At 36.1% G+C, this 23,065-nt stretch overlaps 1 protein-coding gene across 2 annotated transcripts in view; it reads left to right on the forward strand.

Moving 5' to 3' along the window:
• Positions 1-23,065, forward strand: part of FBXL17 (F-box and leucine rich repeat protein 17) — a 488,270-nt gene that overhangs the window by 159,651 nt on the left and 305,554 nt on the right. For both annotated transcript variants that reach the window (XM_082621243.1, XM_082621244.1), the window contains one exon: positions 2,697-2,827. In XM_082621243.1, the coding sequence (XP_082477369.1) occupies positions 2,697-2,827 (131 nt within the window). The remainder of the gene's footprint in view (positions 1-2,696; positions 2,828-23,065) is intronic.

The raw sequence follows: 23,065 nt of genomic DNA on the forward strand, positions 1-23,065 counted from the left end.
TGGTTTTGTTTAATACCAGCCTACCTTATTTGTGGTAGGTAGAGAGGTAAAGGATAGGAATCAGGTGCCATGTTTGGGGTATAAAGCTAGAGCCCAGGCAGCCCACCTATGGGCTCTGGGTGTGGTGTTGGCTGTAGCTCTCAGACAGTGGGGTGAGGAGACCCTTGAGGAAGGGAAAGCAGCGAGTCAGTCCAGGTTCTGACTGGTCAACTGTATGGAGCTGCTGAGACAGCCAGAGCAGTCTGTCGTTTTGTTTGTTTGTTTAGTGTTTCTTGTTTTGTTTGTTTAACAAAGGTGAGTCTGTTCCCTTTTGTTATGCTTTGGTTGCCAAGTGCCAACCATGTTCTGATGTTGGTAAAGCCTCAGTCCATGGTAACTTGAGGAAGAGGTTTGTCCAACCCATTTCTTCTTTCCTGGTCCTGCCTCCGTTCTCTCGTGTTGTCCTGAGTCCCACACTGGACGGCAACTTTTTGGAACATCTGACCTGAGAGGCTAATTGCAGAGAGGTTTTCCTGAATCTCATACTGAAGGCTCAGAATTCAGCCTTAGTAACAGAGGCTTGCTGTCTCAACTAGAAAGCGTTCCCTACTGTTGTGGACCCTTTCGCATTTCACCCTCTTAGCCATCCCTGTTTCTCTCCATAGCCCTGCAGCATGCATCAGAGCAGTGGGCAGAGACTCTGCATGAAGCCTCTCTGTGAGCTGAGGTGGGGAGGAGGGTGTGCGTGCTGCCTGGCAGACCCAGTTCTCCACAGCTGCTCTGTCCAACACTGTAGCCACTGGCCACAGATACAAAAAGTAAATGTAAACTAAACAACATTAAATAAGATAAAAAAATTCAGGTTGGGCTTCCCTTGTGGCGCAGTGATTGAGAGTCCGCCTGCCAATGCAGGGGACGTGGGTTCGTGCCCCGGTCCAGGAAGATCCCACATGCCGCGGAGCAGCTGGGCCCGTGAGCCATGGCCACTGAACCTGTGCGTCCGGAGCCTGTGCTCCGCGACGGGAGGGGCCACAACAGTGAGAGGCCCGTGTACCGCAAAAAAAAAAAAAAAAAAATTCAGGTCCTTCCTCACGCTAGTCGCGTCTCAAGTGCTCAGTAGCCACGTGTGGCTAGTGGTTACCATATTCGACAGCAGAATTAGAGAACACTTCCATCATTGCAGAAAGTTCTCTGGGACGGTGGTGCTTTAGAGTGTTTCTTTCCCTTTTGTCCTACAGCAGCGGCAATACCAGTGTCTTCTCTTCTCTTGGGGTCGAAGCTTGCCTGACTCACTGCTCTGAGTTACGCCTGCAAGTCAGCTTCGTGCAGGAATTACCTCCTTCCGCTACAGCAGGACTTGAGGGTGGCCTAGAGAAGACTGCCATGTCCTGGAGGGCTCCCTGATGGTGCTGGAAAGGCCATGTACTAGATTTCTATTGCTGTAACAAATTACCACACACTTAGCAGCTTAAAACAGCACAAATTTGTTATCTCATAGTTTATTAGAAGATCACCACAGGTTTCATCAGACTAAAATCATCCACCTTGTACTCTTTTCTGGAAGATCGAGAGGAGAATCTGTTTTCTTGCTCCGTCAGGTTTTTGAGGAAATTCAGTTCCCTAAGGTTGTAGGTCTGAAGTCCAGATTTCTTACTGGCTGTCAGCTCTACAAGTTGCCCACATTCCTTGACTCCTGGCCCTCTTCCTCCAGACACAAAGCCAGTAAAGGCAGGTTGAATCCCTTTCACAATTCAAATGTCCCCTGCATCTTCCTCCTTCGCATCTCTCTGACTTTAGCTGGGAGAGGTTCTCTGCTTATAAGGACTCACGTGACTAGATTGGGCCTACCCTGGGTAGTCTCCTCATCTCAAAATCCGTAACTTTAATCACATCTGCAAAGTCTCTTTTGCCATATGAGGTAGCATATTAGGGCATAGATATCCTTGGGAGGGGTGTTATTTGGTCTACCACATGCTTCCAAATTAATTCTTTGCATGTTATTAAGCAAAAATAGCTTATTTGAGATACAGTTTATTTGAAGAGGATAATTAAGATGCTACCATCTTTGTGTAAATGATATTATTAATTTTCCTTGGAGGCAACATCAGGGGAAGACAGGAAACATCAAGAAAGGAGTAGAGAAAGTGAACAAATAGGGAAGGTGGTACATGGAGAAAATCTTTACTTCTTAAACAATGTTTTATATTGCTTTTCACATAGTGGAACATACAACCCATAATACTGCAATTTGGAGTACATTGATAAAGTATCACCAAGATATCTCTGAATTAGCCACTTACTCATATTTTATCTTTAAAAAAAAAAGAGAAAACCTATACAAAAGTGGCATTATAATCATGAAGATAAATATCTGAAATGGAACAATGTTAAAGAAAATAAGCCTATCAAATTGTGGGTAATTAATGTGAGAGATTTAACAGCTTTCCCACCTATTAGATTGCTAACTTTTTTGATTTTTATGATGCCTCAATAAATCTGTTTGATTTTAATGTTTTTTGCCATTCATTTGTTCATCATAGATTTCTGCCCTCATTTCTAATTTAGTATTAAAATATTATGTAACCATTTAGTTTAATCAAATGATTCTAGACTGTTGTCTGTTGTACAGTGATACTCTATAATAAACTATATTTATAGTTTTTGAGGATGAATGTAGTATTTATATTTCTCATCTTTCATTTTATTTATCTCATTAGCTAAGAAACCTTTCCAGCTTGGACCTACGTCATATCACTGAACTGGATAATGAAACCGTGATGGAAATTGTCAAGAGGTGCAAAAATCTAAGCTCTCTCAATCTCTGCCTGAACTGGATCATAAATGACAGGTAACCATTGTAACATCTTAAAAAATACTTTTCCATAGGGAAACACGTGCTCTATGTACCAAGTACTGATTATCATTATAATAAGGCATGTCTACTTTAAGGAAAATGTGATAAAGCCATGACTTTTAAAATAGATATGTTTAAGTTTTGAAAACCATTTAGAAGTATACTTTTAACCCATCCATTGCTTATATTTGCAACAAGGTTTTTATGTGCTAAGACTCAAATGTTTGCCTGAACAGTTATAATAATAGAAGTCTATTGAATTTTCTCTGTCACCCATCCAAGACATATTGTTTATTTGTCACTTTAATATTTTTGCAACTTTTGTGTTAATTTTACTTTTCACTTATCAAGGAAAATGGTTCTGAGAAACTGTTTCAAACATTATGCATTCAGATCCTTTCTCAAGGATGACATTTTGTTTTCTGTATAAATAGAATGTTTTGAAAATGGAAGTTATGTGATGGACAGTTTAATATATAGTGTAAAAATGTGTAAAATGGGTAGTTTTGAAAACAAACAATGATAAGCCAGTTTTTTCTGAAATATTTAATGAAGGAAATAAAAAATATGCAAGAACCCTTGAAAATAAACTTCTTTATAATGAAAACAGCTGCAGAGTTAGCACTACTCTACTACTGCTGATTAGTTTAGATAGGTTCTTAAATATAAGCGTGAGATAAGATTCTTGCCCAGTAACTTTTCAAGAATAAATTTTTAAAAAATGTTAGGCCACCAAAAATATTTTGCTTTCAAAATAGAAAGCACTATTTCAGCTATAATTAGAACCTATTTAGACTTAAATATTTTTCACAAATTAGAGCAGAGGTTTATTAAGTTTGTGTCAGATAATGCTTTAAATTCAATACACCTCCCCCTTTCACTTTTAATTTCCTTTTATACTTTTAACAATAAAATCCTGTAGACTACATTTTCCCCAAGTATGGTAAATTCTAGTGACATTTTTATAAATTACCTTGCATTGCTCTTTAAATTATGTGATAGCTTTTGACTTAGCTCTTTCTTAGTAAAATTTTTCTTGAAAAATTTACTAATCCAGAATTGGCCCATGGTTATCATTTATAAAAGGTGTTTATTGTTTTTGAGTAACAGTCACTATGTGAGGTGGATCAAAATCTAAAGGAAATTGATGAAAACTTTAAAAATTAAATTATTCTCTATAATCAACATTCACCTACATAGCCAATTATGTGGCAACTTAAAAATAATCTTTTAAGTGTTTTTCATAATAACTAATAAAATAAAGTACATGAAAAACATCATCCTGTGGTTTAGGTGTTTAGCATTAGCTTAATATTGAGGTAAACTTCTTGGTAATGCTTCAGGTTGAAAGGTGAAAACTATTTGTGCCACAATATGGTTATGAAAATGATTGCCTTTCATTGCACAACAGTTTTCTATGTCCATGCATAGAAGACTCTACTTGGAGCCTACAGAGGTAAATTAGATGCAGTCCATATATGATTATAAGGGCTATCTGCTTGGTAAACATTTTGCTTAGGTTTGTATTATTTACACAAAAATATTCAGAGATTTCTCATCTTTTAGCTCTTCAAATGCTTATTTAGCCATAACTGGGTATTTACAAATGAAAAAGTGGGCAGCCCTCACCTTCCCTTTCTTAGGTTCCATCTACTCAAATCTCTTGCTATTTCAGTCATTTTTTTCCTAATTATAATGGTTATTTGATATTTGATCCTAAATACCTGTACTGTAGAGATTTATTTGCAAGGGATGAAAGTGTATTTTTATGTTTTTAATGGAAAAGTTTGGATTAATTGAGAAAACATGCATTTTAATGAGGCTGAGCGGTAGAGTTTTAAAGATCAGACTCTTAGGTTTTAATTACACTGCTTGCACTTATCCTGTGTACTGTAATAGGAGTTCCAAACATTAAAACCCACTTTGTAGTATCATCTAAATTACTCAGCTCATTGTTCTTGCCATACTCTATCACTAAGCTAAGTAATATTTGTAATTATATTGGTATAAATCTAGGACTTCCCATCAGACTTAATTATAATTTCAGCACTTAGCCGAGATGGGTTAGTAACCTTTCATATAGAGGACACTGGAATGCACTAATGCATTTAGCCTATCAATTAGCATCTGTTTTACATTTGTTCATTATTAGTATCCTCTAGTAAATCAGGAGGCATTTATTAACCCCCTACTAAATACTTGGTGCTGTGTCTCAGACTGTGGAGCACTGAGTCCCTGCTGCTCTCAGAAGGTTTTCTCTTTAGGTGACATAAGACTTAATGAGTGAGATAATAGTGAGCCTTGTAAGGATAGAGGGCAGGAAGGTAACCTTTATTACCCAGGTAATTGATAGGCACTTTACATGTGTTCTCATTTAATCCTTTCAACATCTTTTGTCAGCGGAAGGTCATACTATTCCTATTAAATTTAGCCCATTTGTTTGACTTTTCTTTGGCTTTTCCAGTTGTATGTGTTTTCCATCTTTGCTGCAGTAAAAACTGGATGGGGACAAACAAGAAAAAGCAAATGGCTAATGAGTCAATTTCCATTTCATATCTAGGTTCGCTCACAATTGACATTTATATGTAACATTCTTAGTTTTTTTTAGACTAATCTCATTATTTTCTTTCATAATAAAGTTACAATAGAACCTTTAGATACTATTTTAAACTTAATACCTGTGAAAAGGATCTATGTTTAATGCTGCTAGCTTTAATAAAGGATTCCTCACAAGAAGATACACTTTGATACTGTTCCCAGATCTTTAGATATAAGATTTATTCTGGCTTTTAAAAGATTTTATCAATAAACTTTTTTTGAAGCTCAAAATTTTAAAATATTTAGTAATTGAAGGTCTTTACTGTTAAGCTCATGAAACCTTTTAGCATTCTGTGGTTCTTGAATTGATCTGTGTGACTAAGACATTCTGTTCTTTATCTTTGTTTTCTAAAAGGACTTTTTGTGTTTAGAGAGTTAAACAGCGTGATATTTTCTTGTATTCAGAAGGATGGTCTTAGTAGTCATTTGACATTTACCATTGCTTTTGAATACAAATCAAATCCAAGTGGTTTATGAAAAGAGGGCACTGACTATTTCTATCAATGATTTAAATTAAACATCTGGTTATTGTGTCTCCTCTACTCTCTCTGACTGTAAGTTTATTGGAATGTTTACTTGTATTTGATATAAATCCTTTGTTATTTCACATTCAATTTGGTCTTCTTTGTTTTTGTATGTTTGGTATAGAGTCCAGAAGCAGCATGCTTTGGATGTAAAAAACAGATATATATAAACGTAAATGGTTCTGAGCATCTTTATAGTAATATGCCTATAATGGCTTTTTTTTTTGTCAAGAAGAATTAAGTGAAATCTAATTTATTTTAATAGATCTTTATGGAAGCTATTTTTAATATTTAAATTGGCTACCAAAGAGAGAATTAATCTTCCTAATTTCAATTTTTTTTTTTTTTTTTTTTTTTTTTTTTTTGCGGTACGTGGGCCTCTCACTGTTGTGGCCTCTCCCGTTGCGGAGCACAGGCTCCAGATGCGCAGGCCCAGCGGTCATGGCTCATGGGCCCAGCCGCTCCGTGGCATGTGGGATCTTCCCGGACCGGGGCACAAACCCGTGTCCCCTGCATCGGCAGGCGGACTCTCAACCACTGTGCCACCAGGGAAGCCCCCTAATTTCAATTTTTAACGTTAGTCCTGAAAATAAAATTTGATCATATAATGTATATACCCATTATCTAATATATGATTCATTCATTGACAGTTGACCATGCTTGCTCATGAATTAGGAAAACAGTAGAAGATAACAATACAAGAGAGGTGAAAGATTCTCTAGCATCCATCAGCTAAAGTCAGAAAACAGCAAAAGTCAGGCTGGTTGTTAAAGCCATTTGTGCTGCCAGCTAGTTGAACTTGCCTAGCTAGAGATTTATTCTTTGAATTTGCAGTTTAAAACAAAATTGAATGTATAAGTTTGTTGGACATGGATAACTAAGGATACCTTCTTTAAGGAGTTAATTTGCTGTATGAATCTTATATTTATGTAAAGGCAGCTGTTGCATCAGTGGACACTCTAAAATTTGAGGGCTTTTAAACCTGAGACTGTTGCAACCAGTTTTTTTCAAGTATAAAATAACGTTTACAATATGTTACTCTTTCACTTTGTATGTACTTGTGTTTAGAATAGTAACTATAAATATCTTCTCTTTAAGTAAAACTTTTGAATACCATCATTTTGAAATTGCCAACTGGTGGGCTCAGCTGAGTCCGGTCCACAAAGCTGTTTTGTTTGGCCTATACAATATTTTAAAAATTGAATTAGTTACCAACTTAAAAAAATTGGGGTAGTTCACATAAAAATTCTGAATTTTGGCCTTCTCTTGGGAAAGTTGCAAATCTAGCAACATTGGACCCACATTTTCTCATGTCAACAGTTTTTCCAGGATGAGTAATGGGCTTTTCTCGTTGGCCATTCTCCAATTTCTCCACTATTCCCACCCAGCATGACCTATTTTTTTATATTATCTACTTGTTCCTTACCCAGTCTACGAATTGAATTCTCCTTTATTGAAATCCAGAATGGAGAGATTTTTAGGTAAAGATTTCTTATTTTAAATCAAGTAGTTCTTTTTAAATTGAGTCTGATAACATATGTTAACAGATAATATAGAGTTGGTTAGTTTACCTAAATTAGTTCTTCATTATTTCAGGCCTCAGAACTTCGGCCAACATGTTGAAGTTACAGAGGGAGACAGAATTCAGTTTAAAATAAATTAAAACCTTCGTTTTCATTGACTGCCTTCCAAAATGGAGAACTCACTCCCACTTAGTGTTCAAATGAGTGTTCTAAACAGTTTCCTGAATAACAGGGTTGAACTAGTTTACTAAATTAACTCCAACTCCAAGCCTGTGATTTAAAATGAATTTATTTGCAGTGCTTAGTATTTGATTCACAATTCCTTTGTTTATAATATTAAGAAAAATCTTAAGACTATTCTTTCTCTTTCTGTGCAGAGCCCTTTTTAGTCTTTTAGGTATACTGAGATTGAAGTTGTAGAGTGACAGATTACTCCACCACCCCTTTCAGGGAGACTGACAGCATCCTGGCTCATGTAACACTCAATGAGGCTTTCTATAAAGATTTTTCTAACTCCCTTGATCTTCTCTGGATGTTTATTCTGTTTCTTCTTTAAAATTTCCGTTGATTCAATAAAAAACGGTGACATTTAGAAATAAAGTTCAAAGAGGATTTGAGCAGGTGTTGGTGATATAAAATATTTGCTGAGTGCCCATTGTGTTTTAGTTCCAAGAATTGTTTTGTGAACATATGCTATATATTGTATTTATAAGTGTTCGAGGACTGGGTGGATAATCTACCATCTTCCTGTGAATGTCACGTCACAGTGGACTTAGAATTTTATTTCATTTCAATCCCCTAATATTACTTAATTCTCCTAGAGACTGAGGTTTAAAGATTGCCCAAGGGGGACAAACCTATCCATTACATCCAGCAGGCATGGTTGAATTAGAGTTGGAGAATATTTTGTTTTCTATTAAAGTTAAGTGATCTGGAGGAGAGGAATACTTTTCACCTTGGAGTACTGAGTGTGAAGTTTGAACAATTTGCTCCTATAAAAGCATGAAAACTTGGAAATAAACAGGTGGTAAAAATAATGCTGCCCATAGAAGCAGCTCCATGGTGGTATTTAGAGCAGCTCTCTCCTGCCAGTGTAGCATGCTGAGCAGTCTATCTGCATACTTTTGGTGCCTAATAATGTGGTAGGGCTGGTTAGGTGGAGCTTTAGTAAAGCTGAACTTTAGTTATTTCTGTAACTTACTACATAGTTTTGAGTATGTTCTGTATCTATTCATATTTTTTTTAAAGGATGAATATATTTTACTGAGTTCTAGGAGAGTAGCAGGGACAGAATGGAGCCTTTCTGAGCTAGTGATGCTTGTTTGAGGTTGGCTTATTATTGATACTCTCTTTTATAGTCACAGTTATTTGTAAGTCCATCCTTAGAAGAATAGTATGATATTGGGGTAACTACTATTCAGGCCCCCTAACCATCTTCAAAAATGATGTCTTAGGTGTCCTTCTATCCATTAGACCCTCTCTTTAAAACCATGATAGCTTTTTGTAGTGCCCCTGAGGTTGGAGGGTATAATATTTTCTCTCTTTTGTTTTTTAACCAAGGATAATAACAACAGCTAATAATAGCTACCATTTATTACAATCTGCGCCATACAGTGTGCTAAGGGTTTACACCCAGTGTTTCATTTAATCTTTACAACAGCCCTGAGGAAGAAATTAACCTCATTTTAAAATGGAGGAATTAAGGTCCAGAAAGGTTAGACTGCTCTCAACTAGTAAGCGGTGGAGCCAAGACTGGAACCCATTTTTCTGTGTCTTCAAAGTCCAAGCTCTAACCACGAGGGGCTCACTGTCTCCCAGTACCTTATTCTGACTCAGACCTAATGACCTAATGTCCTGATTTGCTCAGGACAGTCTCAGCCCATTCCTGTTGTTTTGGAATTCTGTCAGGGTTAGCACTTGCGCTGCCATTGCTCCTTTCTGTGTTCCAGATGTCCTGCTTTGGATGATAAACTATGTGGTCATCCTACCTCAGGCTATGCTTGATCATTCTGAGCATCATTAGAGTGTTACCTTCTCTTTTCTATATGGGGTATCTGAGAGGTAAAAGTTTTAGATAAGACCTATAGATTTTAAAAACATCTAGTTTTGTAATAAAAAGCAGTTTTCCCCCAACAACTCCATTTATAAACACTCTTCATTTCTTACTAAGTTTCTTGAAGAAAAGTAGAAAGTATTGCTCGTTTTTGTGTCTTATACCACATCTAGCTCATACTTGATATCAAAAAGAATTTCAGAATGAATTTTGAGTAGATATTTAAGCATGTGATGATACACATTTACTTTTACAAATATTTTATTATCTATAAATGCTCTCTGTCAGTTGTAACAAATTAATCGTTGCAGAGTGAAGGAGAATACTGGGTAGTCTATACTTTGAGTAAGTTGTTACTGAGTTAAAAAGAAGGAAGTTAACTTCATTGAAGGTTTCAGTACCTTTCGTAAAAAATAACTGCCATAACTAATCTGTACAGTTTTCCTAGCATATGTGATTTTTCAAATAGCTAATGATATTTTTCTACAGAAGGAGAAGTTTTTCTGATAAAGCGATTTGTGCATTTATCCTCAGATGAAATTCAAATTAAAGGTACTTTTTCATTGTTTGGTATGTAGTGCTGTTGGGTATCGGTTCTGATATTGGTTCTTTCAATAATTCTAATTGCCGAATATCATTTTAAAGGAAATATTAATTGATATATAACATTAGAGCATTTAACCTAGTACCGTCACTTGAAAGGAAATCTGTATGAGATCGTCTTTATCTCATTTATGTCAGCCTGCTTTGATTCTTAACTCCAGTTCTGGAGATGGGATGGAAACTGGATTTGATGTGGAAGAGTTTGTCTTATTGATTCTCCATGTTCACATTTTGTCATATAGAAAAATGCAAATTTTTATGATAGTTCCAATATATAATGGTAATTTTTAATTTCTGCTTTGTCTTTGGTTCCTAGTGAGCAATAATGCATAAGTAAACATTTCTGCAAATAATAATAATTAACAGAGCTTTTATAGAATCATATTATTGGTATTCCTGGATGTGCTATTCTAAATGCTGCCACTGATTTTGTGTTTTTAAGACAATATAAAGATGAGTAAAAGTATATATTAAGCACTTAGTTTGTGAGATTAAAAAATTATGTCTTATATGTTATGAATCAGAATTCATGATCAAATTATGGGAAAGAATGGGACACAATGTACAATATATGATGATGAATGCAGTGCTGTATACGCATAAATTTGGAGGCTTCCTAACCTCAAAACCCATTTTAAAATTACCAACAATGAACAGAATATTCACTTATTGATGAAAACGATAATAGTTTATTGACTGTTCAGACAAATTTATGACTTCCTGCCCTCCCCCCTCTTCCCCCCAGCTGTTGTCTTATTCTTAATCCCCAACCAGAAATGGTAATTAAAATAACTCACTGTTGTCAAAATTTTAAAATGTATGATAAATGAAGCCCAGTAAATAGTGAAAATATGAGAAAGGTGATTAAATCTGACAATTTCCTTGTAAAAGGCTTGAGATGATAAATATCTCCTGTGATTAGTTATTAATTTAGTGCAAGAGATTTTGCTTCAGCCTAAAATATTTTATGAACAGTGGCATAAAGAAATATCTTAGAAGATAGGTACACACATGTTTAACCAGAGGAGAAATAGCTGGAACTTGATTGGTATTAATTAAAAATGGCAGACCTGACATGTATGTGCCTGAGCTACTTTCTGTATGACGGTCCTTTCAGAAATTAAAAAAGAATACATGAAGACATGAAGAATGACAGAGTACTTTCAGCTTGAACCTTTTTGTCTTATGAAGATGGAAAGGTTTTATGTATATCATTCCTCAACTGATAAAATATTTAGTTTAAGGTAGTATAAAATAACTCCTTGCTTATTGAAGTTGACAAAAGCAAACTTGTTTCATTAACAGTTATAGTTGCACTGCTAATAATTTCCCTTAAAATGAATGTGAATTCGTTTATATTTAAAGAAAAGATGAAATAATAATGGTGGTTGTAATGAAGTGCTGTATCAGATTACTGTTGGCTAAATCCATAGCACATCAGTCTACTGGTGGCATATATCATTGTGTGGCTGTGTAATGTTTTGTTTATGAACCTCTCTCTTTGCAAGGGCGAATCTGCGTCTTCATCTTTGGCCCTCTGCCCCAGCCTCAGCCCCTGGAACCTCACATAGAGCCCAGCTCAGAGAAGCAATTTAATACCTACGTGTTGAGGGAATTATAAATGTTGCTTTTGTAGGATGTGTAAGTCTGTTTTTAGATTTGGCTTGAACTCTGGCTGAAATCCAGGCAACTGGTTCACATGTCCTCCTTCTTCCAGATTTATTTATTTCTGAGTAAAGTTGATACTTAATAAAGTGAGGACAATGTCATTGTCTTGATTTAGATAGAGCTTGCTTTATGTATTGCATGCTTTTTATCTGAAAGCCATAGCTTCGTTTTTTGAACAATACCTAGGTTTTAATGTTGAATCATTGGTTTCTGCTTTTTTAATAGAGTCTTTGGAATACTTTTAAATGAAGATCCAGAAACTTCATTTGCTTTTCATATGTAGTGACACCTTGTATTAATTGAAAAGAGGCAGAGGAGAGAGTTAACGGCTTTTTTTCTGTTTCTTGGTGAGAAAAGTATGGCTATATGAAAAAACGGTTGCATATTTTTTCTTAATTCTTCCTTGTAGCACTTTTAAGTGCTGCTCTTTATATGTATGTTTAATATTTGGTTAATTGTAACTATGAACCTAAACATACTGATTTAAGTCCAGGTTCACATTAGAACAATTATCTGGTTAATTGCTCTTGTGCAAAAATAGGCTAAAAAATCATCAGAACATCAACTTGTGAAAGCAGTGGCAGGAGTTTCAAAACCACCATGCATACCTACTGCAAATCACATCAGCAAAGCAATTAATTTAGGCTAATTGCTTTTCTGTTTGTTCAAGTTGCACTTTGGAACTGTCTTTTGAAATCATGGCAATTAAGATTAGTAAGCAATATAATTAAAGAATGTTAGAATTGTCACTATTTTTCAAAAATGGTAATTATTCCATATGAACCTATATAGTAGATGTATCACCCATGTGGGACTTTGAAATAATTAAAGCAAAATGGGAGTATTTTAGCACACAAGTTTCCCTTTAAAAATAAATTGAGTAGATTACCTTTTCAGCAACTGTAGCACAGGGTTATCTTTAATCTCTAATTATCAAGAAGAATTATCTAGTTTCAATAATGCACACTAAGGAGGTTTGTTCACATAGGGGGAGAAATAACCACCGAAGATGGCACTGGCTAGTGACATTTTCTCTAACAGATGTGTTTTTGGGTTCTTGTATGGCTTGTCCTAACATAATCAGGATTTTTAAATGTCTTAAAAAACAGATTAGGCATACCTCATGTTATTGAAGTTTTCCTTTATTGAACATTATAATTTGGGCAGGACCAATTTGTCTAAAATTGAAAACGACTTGAGTTTCCAACTGTTTCTATATGAAGCCATGTTGTAACAGAACCTCAGCTAAAAAAAATGGCAACTTTAGGAATCAGTTCTTCATTGGAAATGTAGGAATGTCATTAGTGGGGGAATTAGTCATTCCCCAAACTGCTTCTCTGTTCACCATATTGTCAAACAGCAAGTAGCTATTTCTTTCATCTCTCTCCTTCCCTAAGGAGCCATTCTTATCACGCAGTGTGTTTAGTGGCCTGTCCTGCCCCATGAAATTATCCAAAGCAAATAGACTGGATTGTATTAAGAACTGTGGCTCTCGGAGTGAATCTTTGAGAGACACACCTGTTAAAGGAAGTCTTGGTAGCAGTTATTTTGTGACTTTCTGGGTGTGTGACAAGAAATTTAGGAAGATATTCATTAAAATTAGATTTGATGCAATCAATTAAATTTCAGATTTTGTTTTGGCATTCTACTTTTTGTTAATAGATATAAAAATTATTTTCTTTATTTCTGCTTAAATTGATATGAATAGATCTCTAAGCCTAGCTAATTAACTGTATCACAAAACTAAATTTTTCTCTAGTGATCACTTTCATGGAGAAGAACAGAAGTATATTTAGTTTTTACAAGGATATATTTTTCTTTACTTCTTTTACAAAACTTCATAGTTTCTAGAAGTGCAGCATACTTGATCCAGATTTCCCAGTGATGCTGTTTGTTGTGGAATGTTTGATTAGAAAGCTTCATGTTGAAGGTAAAAATATCAAATCAGATGAAAATAAATACATTGATTAGAATAAATAGAAAAGTGTGGAGGACTCCTAGAATACCGAAAAGTGAACAAAGAAACCTAAATGATGTTGGTCTTCTTTTGAATCTGTCATTGAAGTAGCAGAACAGTTTTACTCTAGTTTGGGGAAAACTCAAGCTAGTACTTCTTTTTGGCCTTTAAAACATGAATTCTGCAATTATTTATAGTTGAAAGACAGCATAGGTGCTATAAAATTTGTCACTATTTCGCAGACTTTAGAAGATTGCAAATTATAGCCACATATTTACCCTATCCCTATATGCATGGCTTTGTGCATTGGTATATTGACTACCCTTTCATCAAGAGGTGACATCTATTTCTCTATCCCCTTGAACTTGGGCTGGCTTTGTGACTTGCTCTAACCAATAGGATGTAGTGGAAATTATGTTGTGGGACTTCTAAGGTTTGGCTTCAAGGGGGCTTGCAACTTGCTTTTCTGGAAGCTGCCCCACCTGAAGAGGCCCAGAGTAGTCTCTCTGAGAATGAGAGATCACATGGAGATAGAGGTCTAGCCAACAGCCAGGGTCAACTGTCAGACGTGTGACAGAGGCCATCTTAGACCATCCAGCCTCAGTCAAACCTTTGGATTCCTGCAGTCCTGTGAATGAAACCTGCAGAACTGCTCAGCTGAGCCCAGGGAGTTGTGAGCAAGTAAGAGCAGTTTTTTTAAGCTGTGAAGTTTTGGTGTAGTTTGTTATTCAGACATTGACTATGTAGCTGCTCTATGTTGAACATTTTGTATTAAGTTAGGCAAGGTGCCAAGAGTGCTTTATTCATTATCCTATTTAATTATCGCATCAACTCTGTGACATAGGTGTCATTATGCCCTATTTTATAGATGAGGTAAAGAAAAAAAGGCTCAGAGAGGTAAAAGATCTTGCTGGCGATCACAGCTAGGAAGTGCAGTCAGGATTGAATGCAGATCTGCCTGACCTCAGTCTCATCTATCAAATTAGCTCCAAAAGCTTATTCTAAGTTTAAAAATACATTTGGTTGCGATAAGCAGTTAAACCTACGAGTAGAGTCTATGAATATAAGTACTAGCTAAATTGCATTATAATAAAATACATCTCATTGATTAAAATAAATATTACAATAAAATAACATCCATTTGCAGTTTCTAGTGTAACTATTTAATCTTGGGTAATCACCTAAAAAATGCATGGGGAAAAGAGGCAGTTCTTCTGAAAGGAATAATGTGAATACAAAATTAAGAATACATAAATATAAGGCCTTGATTTTATATGTATTTAAAACAGTTTTTGGCATTTCATGTTATTCAGAATAGATCTCTTTCTACCCTATTGTCAAGTTAGGGAGAAATGGAAAAAGAGGAGATCGTCTTTTAGAATAATTGTGACTGAAGCTTAATCACTGTCATGTTTGCCTTCAACACTGTGTTTTTTAGTAATAAGTCTTGTAAGGACATAACTTCTATGGCCTATAGGCAGTAATGGTACTAATACCTATAACGAAAATACCACAAAAAATTCTACAAATAGAAGTGGTAGTCTTTTCATTTTTTGAAATGCTTTTTTAAAAAATTTTAGCTATCACCTTAGAAACCATACATCAATAAACTAATTAAGACTAGTGGGTGATTCTGACATGTATATCATATCTCATCTTACCGTTTACTATAGCACCACACTAATCAGACCTGCCTCAGGGTTTTATTGCCTGTTAAATGAAGCCTGGGAGCATTTCCTCCATGATTTATTGTGGTATTTGGAGAAGTAGTTTCATTTGGGAAATACAGTTTCCATTTGTTTTCCTTTTAACTTGAATTTAAACTCAATTCCTATTTTTGGTTTTGATTAATCTTTTTTTTTCCATTAGCAAATTACCAGTGTATTTTAATATTTTGATATTTTGTTGCATTACACACAGAGTTGAATATTTTGTTTTGTGTGAGTATATATCTGGAGACTCCTGCATTTGAGGAGAGGAGAGAGAGTAGGTTGCATTTTTTTTCTTTTAGTTTTAACTTACACGCAGATGGATTGTAAATTTCTTAGAATGTGACATTGATAACAGCATAGGAATTAAAACTGTATCTGGGAATTTTTACTTTTCCATACTCCTGGGCTCCTAACCAGAAGTTTAGTAAATGTGTGTTGATTGATTAGATGGCAGTATAAATAAACCTAGTAAACGTAAGCTTATGTTCAAGGTAAAAGAAAAAGAAAATGAACTGTTCACATTCGTCAAGAAATAGAGCAAATCGGGCCTCCCTGGTGGCGCAGTGGTTGAGAGTCCGCCTGCCAATGCAGGGGATACGGGTTCGTGCCCCTGTCCGGGAAGATCCCACATGCCGCGGAGCAGCTGGGCCCGTGAGCCATGGCCGCTGAGCCTGTGCGTCCGGAGCCTGTGCTCCGCAACGGGAGAGGCCACAACAGTGAGAGGCCCGTGTACCGCAAAAAAAAAAAAAAAAAAAAAAAGAAATAGAGCAAATCAAAATAAGTCAGTCAAAAGAGTCAAGTTCATTTAATGAATATAGACATAGCCTTTAAAAATGCGTTTTAAATGTAATTGAAGAGTTAAAGAGGCACACACTGAATTCTCTGACAGGGGTGTGGTTTATGTGTGAGGTACTTGGATACAGTTTTAGTCTGACAACATGTTAACCTTGCTGGATTAAAAAAAAACTGAATGAAGACAAGGGGAGAAAAATCCTGGAGAAACATCATATCCTTGTGGCAGCAATTTATTTGGAAAGGGGATGACAAAATATGTCAAGACAATGCCCTGGCTTTCTTCATTAAATTTAGTAATGATTTTTGGAAAAAAAAGAAGAGTTTTTCTGTAACATTTTTTTCTGCAGATTTATAGATGTTTGTGGGATAAATATCTTCAAAGAAATATATATTACTTATCACACAGTTAGTATTTTGCATATTATGGTCTTATTGGAATTAGAAATGTTTAGTAATTTATATCTTTAAATAGATGTACATCTTCTTTTTGTTTCCAAGATTTTTCTTTTATGAGTTTATTTCCAGTACTGAGACATCATTTTGTTATAGAGGAGCTTTGTTTTTGTTTTCTGTTTTGGTGATGGCTTTTGGCAGCCATCCATCTCCAAGTACAGTGTAACATGTAACAGTGAAGCTTGTTAAAGGGGGAGAAGTATAAACTATCACCAGGCAGGCCCTGACAGACATTCAGACATCCACACAGACACTGCTGCTACTTGATGGTGTCTCCCATTTTGAAAATGTAGCTATTTAAAAATGGACAAGGTCGCAGTAACTTTACACACCTGTTGCTTGTTGTATGCACATATATTTTACTTGTGATTCTTTCCCCACTGACAGTATCTTTCTAATGTTTAATTTGAATGGTTACATTTATCTTTGCTAACTTGTCACTGTTAGTTGTATACTACGTTTCAATCCTCTAAATAGATGGTATATGTGCACACTGTACTTGGTAAAGAATTTAGAATTTGTAGTGATCCACACTGATGGGCTTGGGAGTATGTATGGGGGAGAACATGGGACAGATAGTAATTCAAAGTGGCAGGAAATCCTAACATGCACCTCTCCATGTTTTTAGCACTGATAGGCATTGATTTCATTTCATTGTTGAGATAATGGTGTCCTGTAAGCATTTAGGTGGAACAAAATGCCTAGGGTTAAATGTGGACTATAGTTAATCTTCAGTGCAACTCATCCTCAGGCAGGTAATAAAAAATATACACGTGTTATTTTGAAAGTTCTGTTAAAGCTGTTACTTAAAAGTGCCAATCATATCCAGATGAAAATTCCAGAATATACCCCAAATATATTATAATAATCAGCATTGAGCTGCAATCATTTCTTTTAAGAATCACATTTGCAAGCTAGGTCCATTTAAAATAAATATCCTGAGCTTCCCTGGAGGCGCAGTGGTTAAGAATCCGCCTGCCAATGCAGGGGACACAGGTTCGAGCCCTGGTCTGGGAAGACCCCACATGCCATGGAGGAACTAAGCCCGTGTGCCACAACTGCTGAGCCCGTGTGCCACAACTACAGAGGCCCATGTGCCTAGAGCCCGTGCTCCGCAACAGGAGAAGCCACCGCAACGAGAAGCCCATGCACCGTAACAAAGAGCAGCCCCCGCTTGCTACAACTAGAAGAAAAACTGCAGGCAGTGACGAAGAACCAACACAGCCAAAAATAAATAAATAAAACATTAAAAATAAAATAAAATATCCCAAATCTTAGTGTAAAAGTAATTTCTTAGTGAAATTACTTTTTTTTTAAAGTAGATACACCCAACTGGGTTGTTTAAGGATTTGTACGAGTGAAACTTATTTCCAAAGACTTCAGAGTGGGAAAACCAACAACTTTTTTTTTTTTTTTTTTTTGGCCCTAAGCTCCTCTTTTTTTTTTTTTTTTACATCTTTATTGGAATATAATTGCTTTACAATGGTGTGTTAGTTTCTGCTTTATAACAAAGTGAATCAGCTATACATATACATATATCCCCATATCTCTTCCCTCTTGCATCTCCCTCCCACCCTCCCTATCCCACCCCTCTAGGTGGTCATAGAGCACCGAGCTGATCTCCCTGTGCTATGCAGCTGCTTCCCACTGGCTATCTATAACCAACAACTTTTGACTTTATATTTTAAGGGCAGCACAGAGGAAATTTTCGTTCAATTTCTGTTTAATTTGCTGTGACTGCTTTTGACATTTACAAATTATGTCATTAATTTTGACATGCAAATAAGAAAACCAGCGACTTTGGGATTCAGCTCTGAAGAGCTCTCGCAGGTGCTTAGACATGTCGCCTCTGTCTCCCCGCCAGGAATAACAGGAGGATCGGTAAATGAGATGTTGTAGTTTTCCCACAAGCCTTTGTAAAAGGAGTCTTTTTTCCTCTTTCTGATCCATTACAGAGCATTTGATTCTCAGGAACTTTTCCCCTTTTAATTTGTGCCTTCTTTCCTTACTTAAAGCCGTGGTCTCTTTTACTTTTTTGTTGATGAAGTCATTGATGACATTTTCTTGGGTAATTTTTTCCCCTTTAACTTGGATCTTCTTCCATTCCTTCAGTCTATAGAGTATTTTCTTTTATTGTTGTCAGTGTCACTGATGACATTTTCATCTGGTTCTTGACATATTCATTTTATAATACATGGCATTGTAAGGAGTTTTTTGGTCAGTGACATTTTGGCAAACACTTGCCAGTGGCTACCAGAGAAGGTCAGTTAGACGCGGAGCAATGAAATAAATTACCCTGAAAGGATTCTCTGCAATACTAATGAATAGGGCTCGCAGAGGACTAGGGGAGTCTGGGGTTCTTTGTGTAGTTTCTTTTTGTTGTTGTTATTGTTGTTCCAGATTTTTATCATTGTCATTCACTATATAACCTTGGTAAACTTATTTAAGTTCTCTTTTATAAGATTGAGTTAATGAGGACCTACCTTAGTGAAATGTTTGGAGGCTTAATCATGTTCCAAAAGCAACTTGAGTATGAATCATTTGTTGATTATTAGCATGGTGGCTTGGGTGGTACCATCTATCATTGATGCTTTATCACCATTGTAGCCTCATGGTTCCCTGCAAATTGACAGTGAAGGTCTTATATCAAACATTTTAAAGACACTAGCAGATTCTTGATGGCTACTTATTGCTTATTGTGTGGTAATACTGAAGTGTTCACAATTATCTGAAGAAAATAAGGCAATTAGTGTGTACTCATTATTGTATATTTTCATAAACGTCTCTATTTTCAGATTAAATGGGTGAAGTGTTTTCAGATTCATAAATGGAGTTTAAAAAAAAAAAACAAGTGACCCCTACTTATGTTGCCATAAAGTAAAGTACCTTAATATATAGCTATGTTATATCTGACCGTTTTTCACTTGCAGTTTTTATCCAAATACTGTATATTTTAATGAGTTACACTTTTCAAAATATACTTGAACATTATCTGCACACACACATACTCACACACACAATGGACTAATAAGGAGATTAAATGAAATTCAAAATATCTAAGGAAGCAGGACTTTCAATTTCTAATTTCTGGTTCAGTTGAGGAAATATAATGACTGAAAATTAAGGAAATTAACTGCTTACTTTGAGTGTTTATATGTAATTCTGTGTTTGATATATTCCAAGAATCCTAGGATCTGATTTGGAAGTAGTTTCAAAGGACATGTAACTCAGCCTTCTACCTGTAAACTGCTGACTCTTCATCTGTTGCATATATGCGGTTCTTTCTTTTTTTCTTTTCTTCCCATCTTCTTACCACTTTCCCTTCATCTCTCATCTGGGTCTATTTAGTTAACATATTAAATAACATTCTGACTATCTGACATTCAAAATGCTTCATAACTAAAAGATCAGCATTTTCTGAAAGTATTTTAAAAATCAGGTTATTTATTCTCAGTTTTAAAAAAAAGACTGCAACACATCCCCTGAACTTTAGAGCTTGGGCAGGTGTATGAGAGGTTTTAAAATACAGAGACGTCTCCCTGGAGCATGTGTTTTGCAGGAGTGGAGTGGGGAGGACACAGTGGACTGCCCGGCGGTGGGGGGGGGGGCGGTAAACCGCTAGAGGGAAGACACTGCACATGCTGATTTCCCTTTGCACTGTCTGTCTTGCTTTGTTTTTCCAGCCCTGTGGCTTGCAGGTTTATTAAAATGCTAATGATGTTTATTCTATTTTTATTGGCAGCTCTCCAGATTTGATTATTGATATATCTGAATAACAGTGAAATGCAACATCAAGGTCTCTCTTGACTCTTTTCCCTAGATTTTTGTCAGTAGAAGTATAAATACCACAATGTCAGATGGATCATATTGTAGTTTTTTTATCTGTATAAAAGTGAAATGTTACAAGAGCACTGTCAACTGTTTGGAAATGAGCTTTTATTGGGATAGTGAGGGGTCTCCCGTGGGCTCCAGCCTTAGGTGAGTGTGCTATCCCACTCTCTGAGGAATAATCATATTTCCAATAACAAGTGCCTGAGTGTGTTTATGGGTTTTCATTGCTGTTCTTATTTTCTGGTTTTTGGTATTTCACATCTTGTACAAACTGACGTAACGTGTATACTAATAGACTGCAGAATACACCTGTGACTAGCAAGGGATTGAGGCGTTACTATATTTCTACCTGCTCTTTCTGAAAATTTTAACCACAGCCCTTTGGGGTTGAAAAGACTTCTGAGAACACCTCATGTAACTTCTTCATCTTGCTGTTTTGAAACTGAGGCTCAAAGATCGTCTGTGACTTGTCTATGTTCACACAGCCTGCTAGTGGTGAAGGTGGCCCTTAGGCTGCTGGGTCCCACTTGGCTGAGCTTCTCCCTTACATTCCATTATAGCCACTTATTTGCCATCAACACTTGTTTTCTTTCATGGCCTAGAATGGAACTGGGTATCTCTAGATTGTACACTCTTGTGTTTCTTTTATGCCCCTTTGGCAAAACAACAACACACACACAAGGAGGTTTTTAGTAAATATTTTTAAAAAAATGGAGACTATCTAAAATCTCACTTTCTAAACGTTTCCATTGTTGACATTTTGGTGAACATCTTTTTAGATATGCACATATGTGCATGTCCTCCACCCACCTCCTTTTGGAATTGCATTGTGTGTGCTATTTTGCAGTCTGTGTTTATTGTCAACAATATACTACGGACTTATTTTTATTTTAATAAATATAGATACCTCTCACCATTTCTCATGGATTTACGGTAGGGTTTTAGCACATTGCACTTAACCAATCTCTTATTGATAGACATTCTAATTATTCCCAATTTTTACTCTTATAAATAACTGTATGGTGAACATCCTTATACCTGTGTCTTTGTGTACTTTTAATTTTTGTCTCCTTAGGGTTAAATTCTTGAAATGGAATTCCTGCATATAAGGGTAAATATATGTAAACTTCTTATACATCTTGCTTAATTCCCTATAGAAGATTATATCAATATATGTCTATATTCCTGGAGAAGCGTATCTGTTTCTCCATACCTATGCCAACCCTGGATGCAATCATCACCTATTTTGGAGCACTTAAAAATAACTTTAGGGCTTCCCTGGTGGCGCAGTGGTTGAGAGTCCGCCTGCCAATGCAGGGGACACGGATTTGTACCCCGGTCCGGGAAGATCCCACATGGCACTGAGCGGCTGGGCCCGTGAGCCATGGCCGCTGAGCCTGCGCCTCCGGAGCCTGTGCTCTGCAACGGGAGAGGCCACAACAGTGAGAGGCCCGCATACCACAAAAAAAAAAATAATAATAATAACTTTAATGTTTAAATTTAATGTTTTTTAATGTTTAATAAAATTATTTAGGCACTAAATTACTTTCCACTAAGAGACAGTATGTATAGTAGTTATGCCTGGAGCCAGACAGTCTGGATTTGAATCCCTGTTCTGCCACTTGCTACACATTTGTCACTGGGCAAGTTGCTTAGTCTCCCTCTGTCTTATTATCTGTAAAATGAAGATTCCAATAGTACTCACTTCATAATGTTTTTGTCTGATTTAAATGTGATTATACATGTAAAGCACTTAGGACAGTTTCTGGCACGTAGTTAATTACTCAATACGTGCCAGCTATAATAATAATTATTATTACTATCAGTCAGTGAGCATTTGATTTCCATCTACAGTTTATAGTACACAATGCTGGAATATGGGGTTTGAAAAGAAATATAAGACACAAGTATCCCACTGATCAAAAAGACCCACCACATACCAGAGATAAGGCATAAGTAGTAAATGAAAGTTACATAATCAAGTTAAATAACAACACAAAATTACACTGTAAGAACAGACATGGACTAAAACATTATTAATTACCAAATGAATGGTATATTCATGAAACAGGCTTCCATTATAATATTTGGAAGAGCAATACTGCAGTTTGCTCTACTGTTTTGTATTCTTTTTTTCCCAACAGGACAGACTCCTGTGATTTAGGGTGATTGTATATCTCAATTTGTGCACCACAGTCCTGGTTTGTGTCTGGCCTAATATCATGGTTGGATGATAAATTATATGGTCACCCTTTTATCCTAGTGATACCTTTCTGTGAATGTCATTGTGATGATGATGTGATGTCAAATTCTTGCTTTGGCCTAGGAGCTATTTTGACTATTATCTTTGCCCATTTGTTCTATTTTGGATCAATTTTATAGTTTAATTTAGAGGACAATCTTATTTCCAGGTGCTCAGGGGAAAGCTCATTCTTAACTATCACTTACTGCTTACAAATGTTAGAAGAGAAACTTGGTTTACTGCCAGAGAACAATAGTTTATTGCTGGATTATT

Source organism: Mesoplodon mirus (genome assembly GCF_964341445.2).
Source record: "Mesoplodon mirus genome assembly, chromosome: 5".
NCBI lineage: Eukaryota > Metazoa > Chordata > Mammalia > Artiodactyla > Ziphiidae > Mesoplodon > Mesoplodon mirus.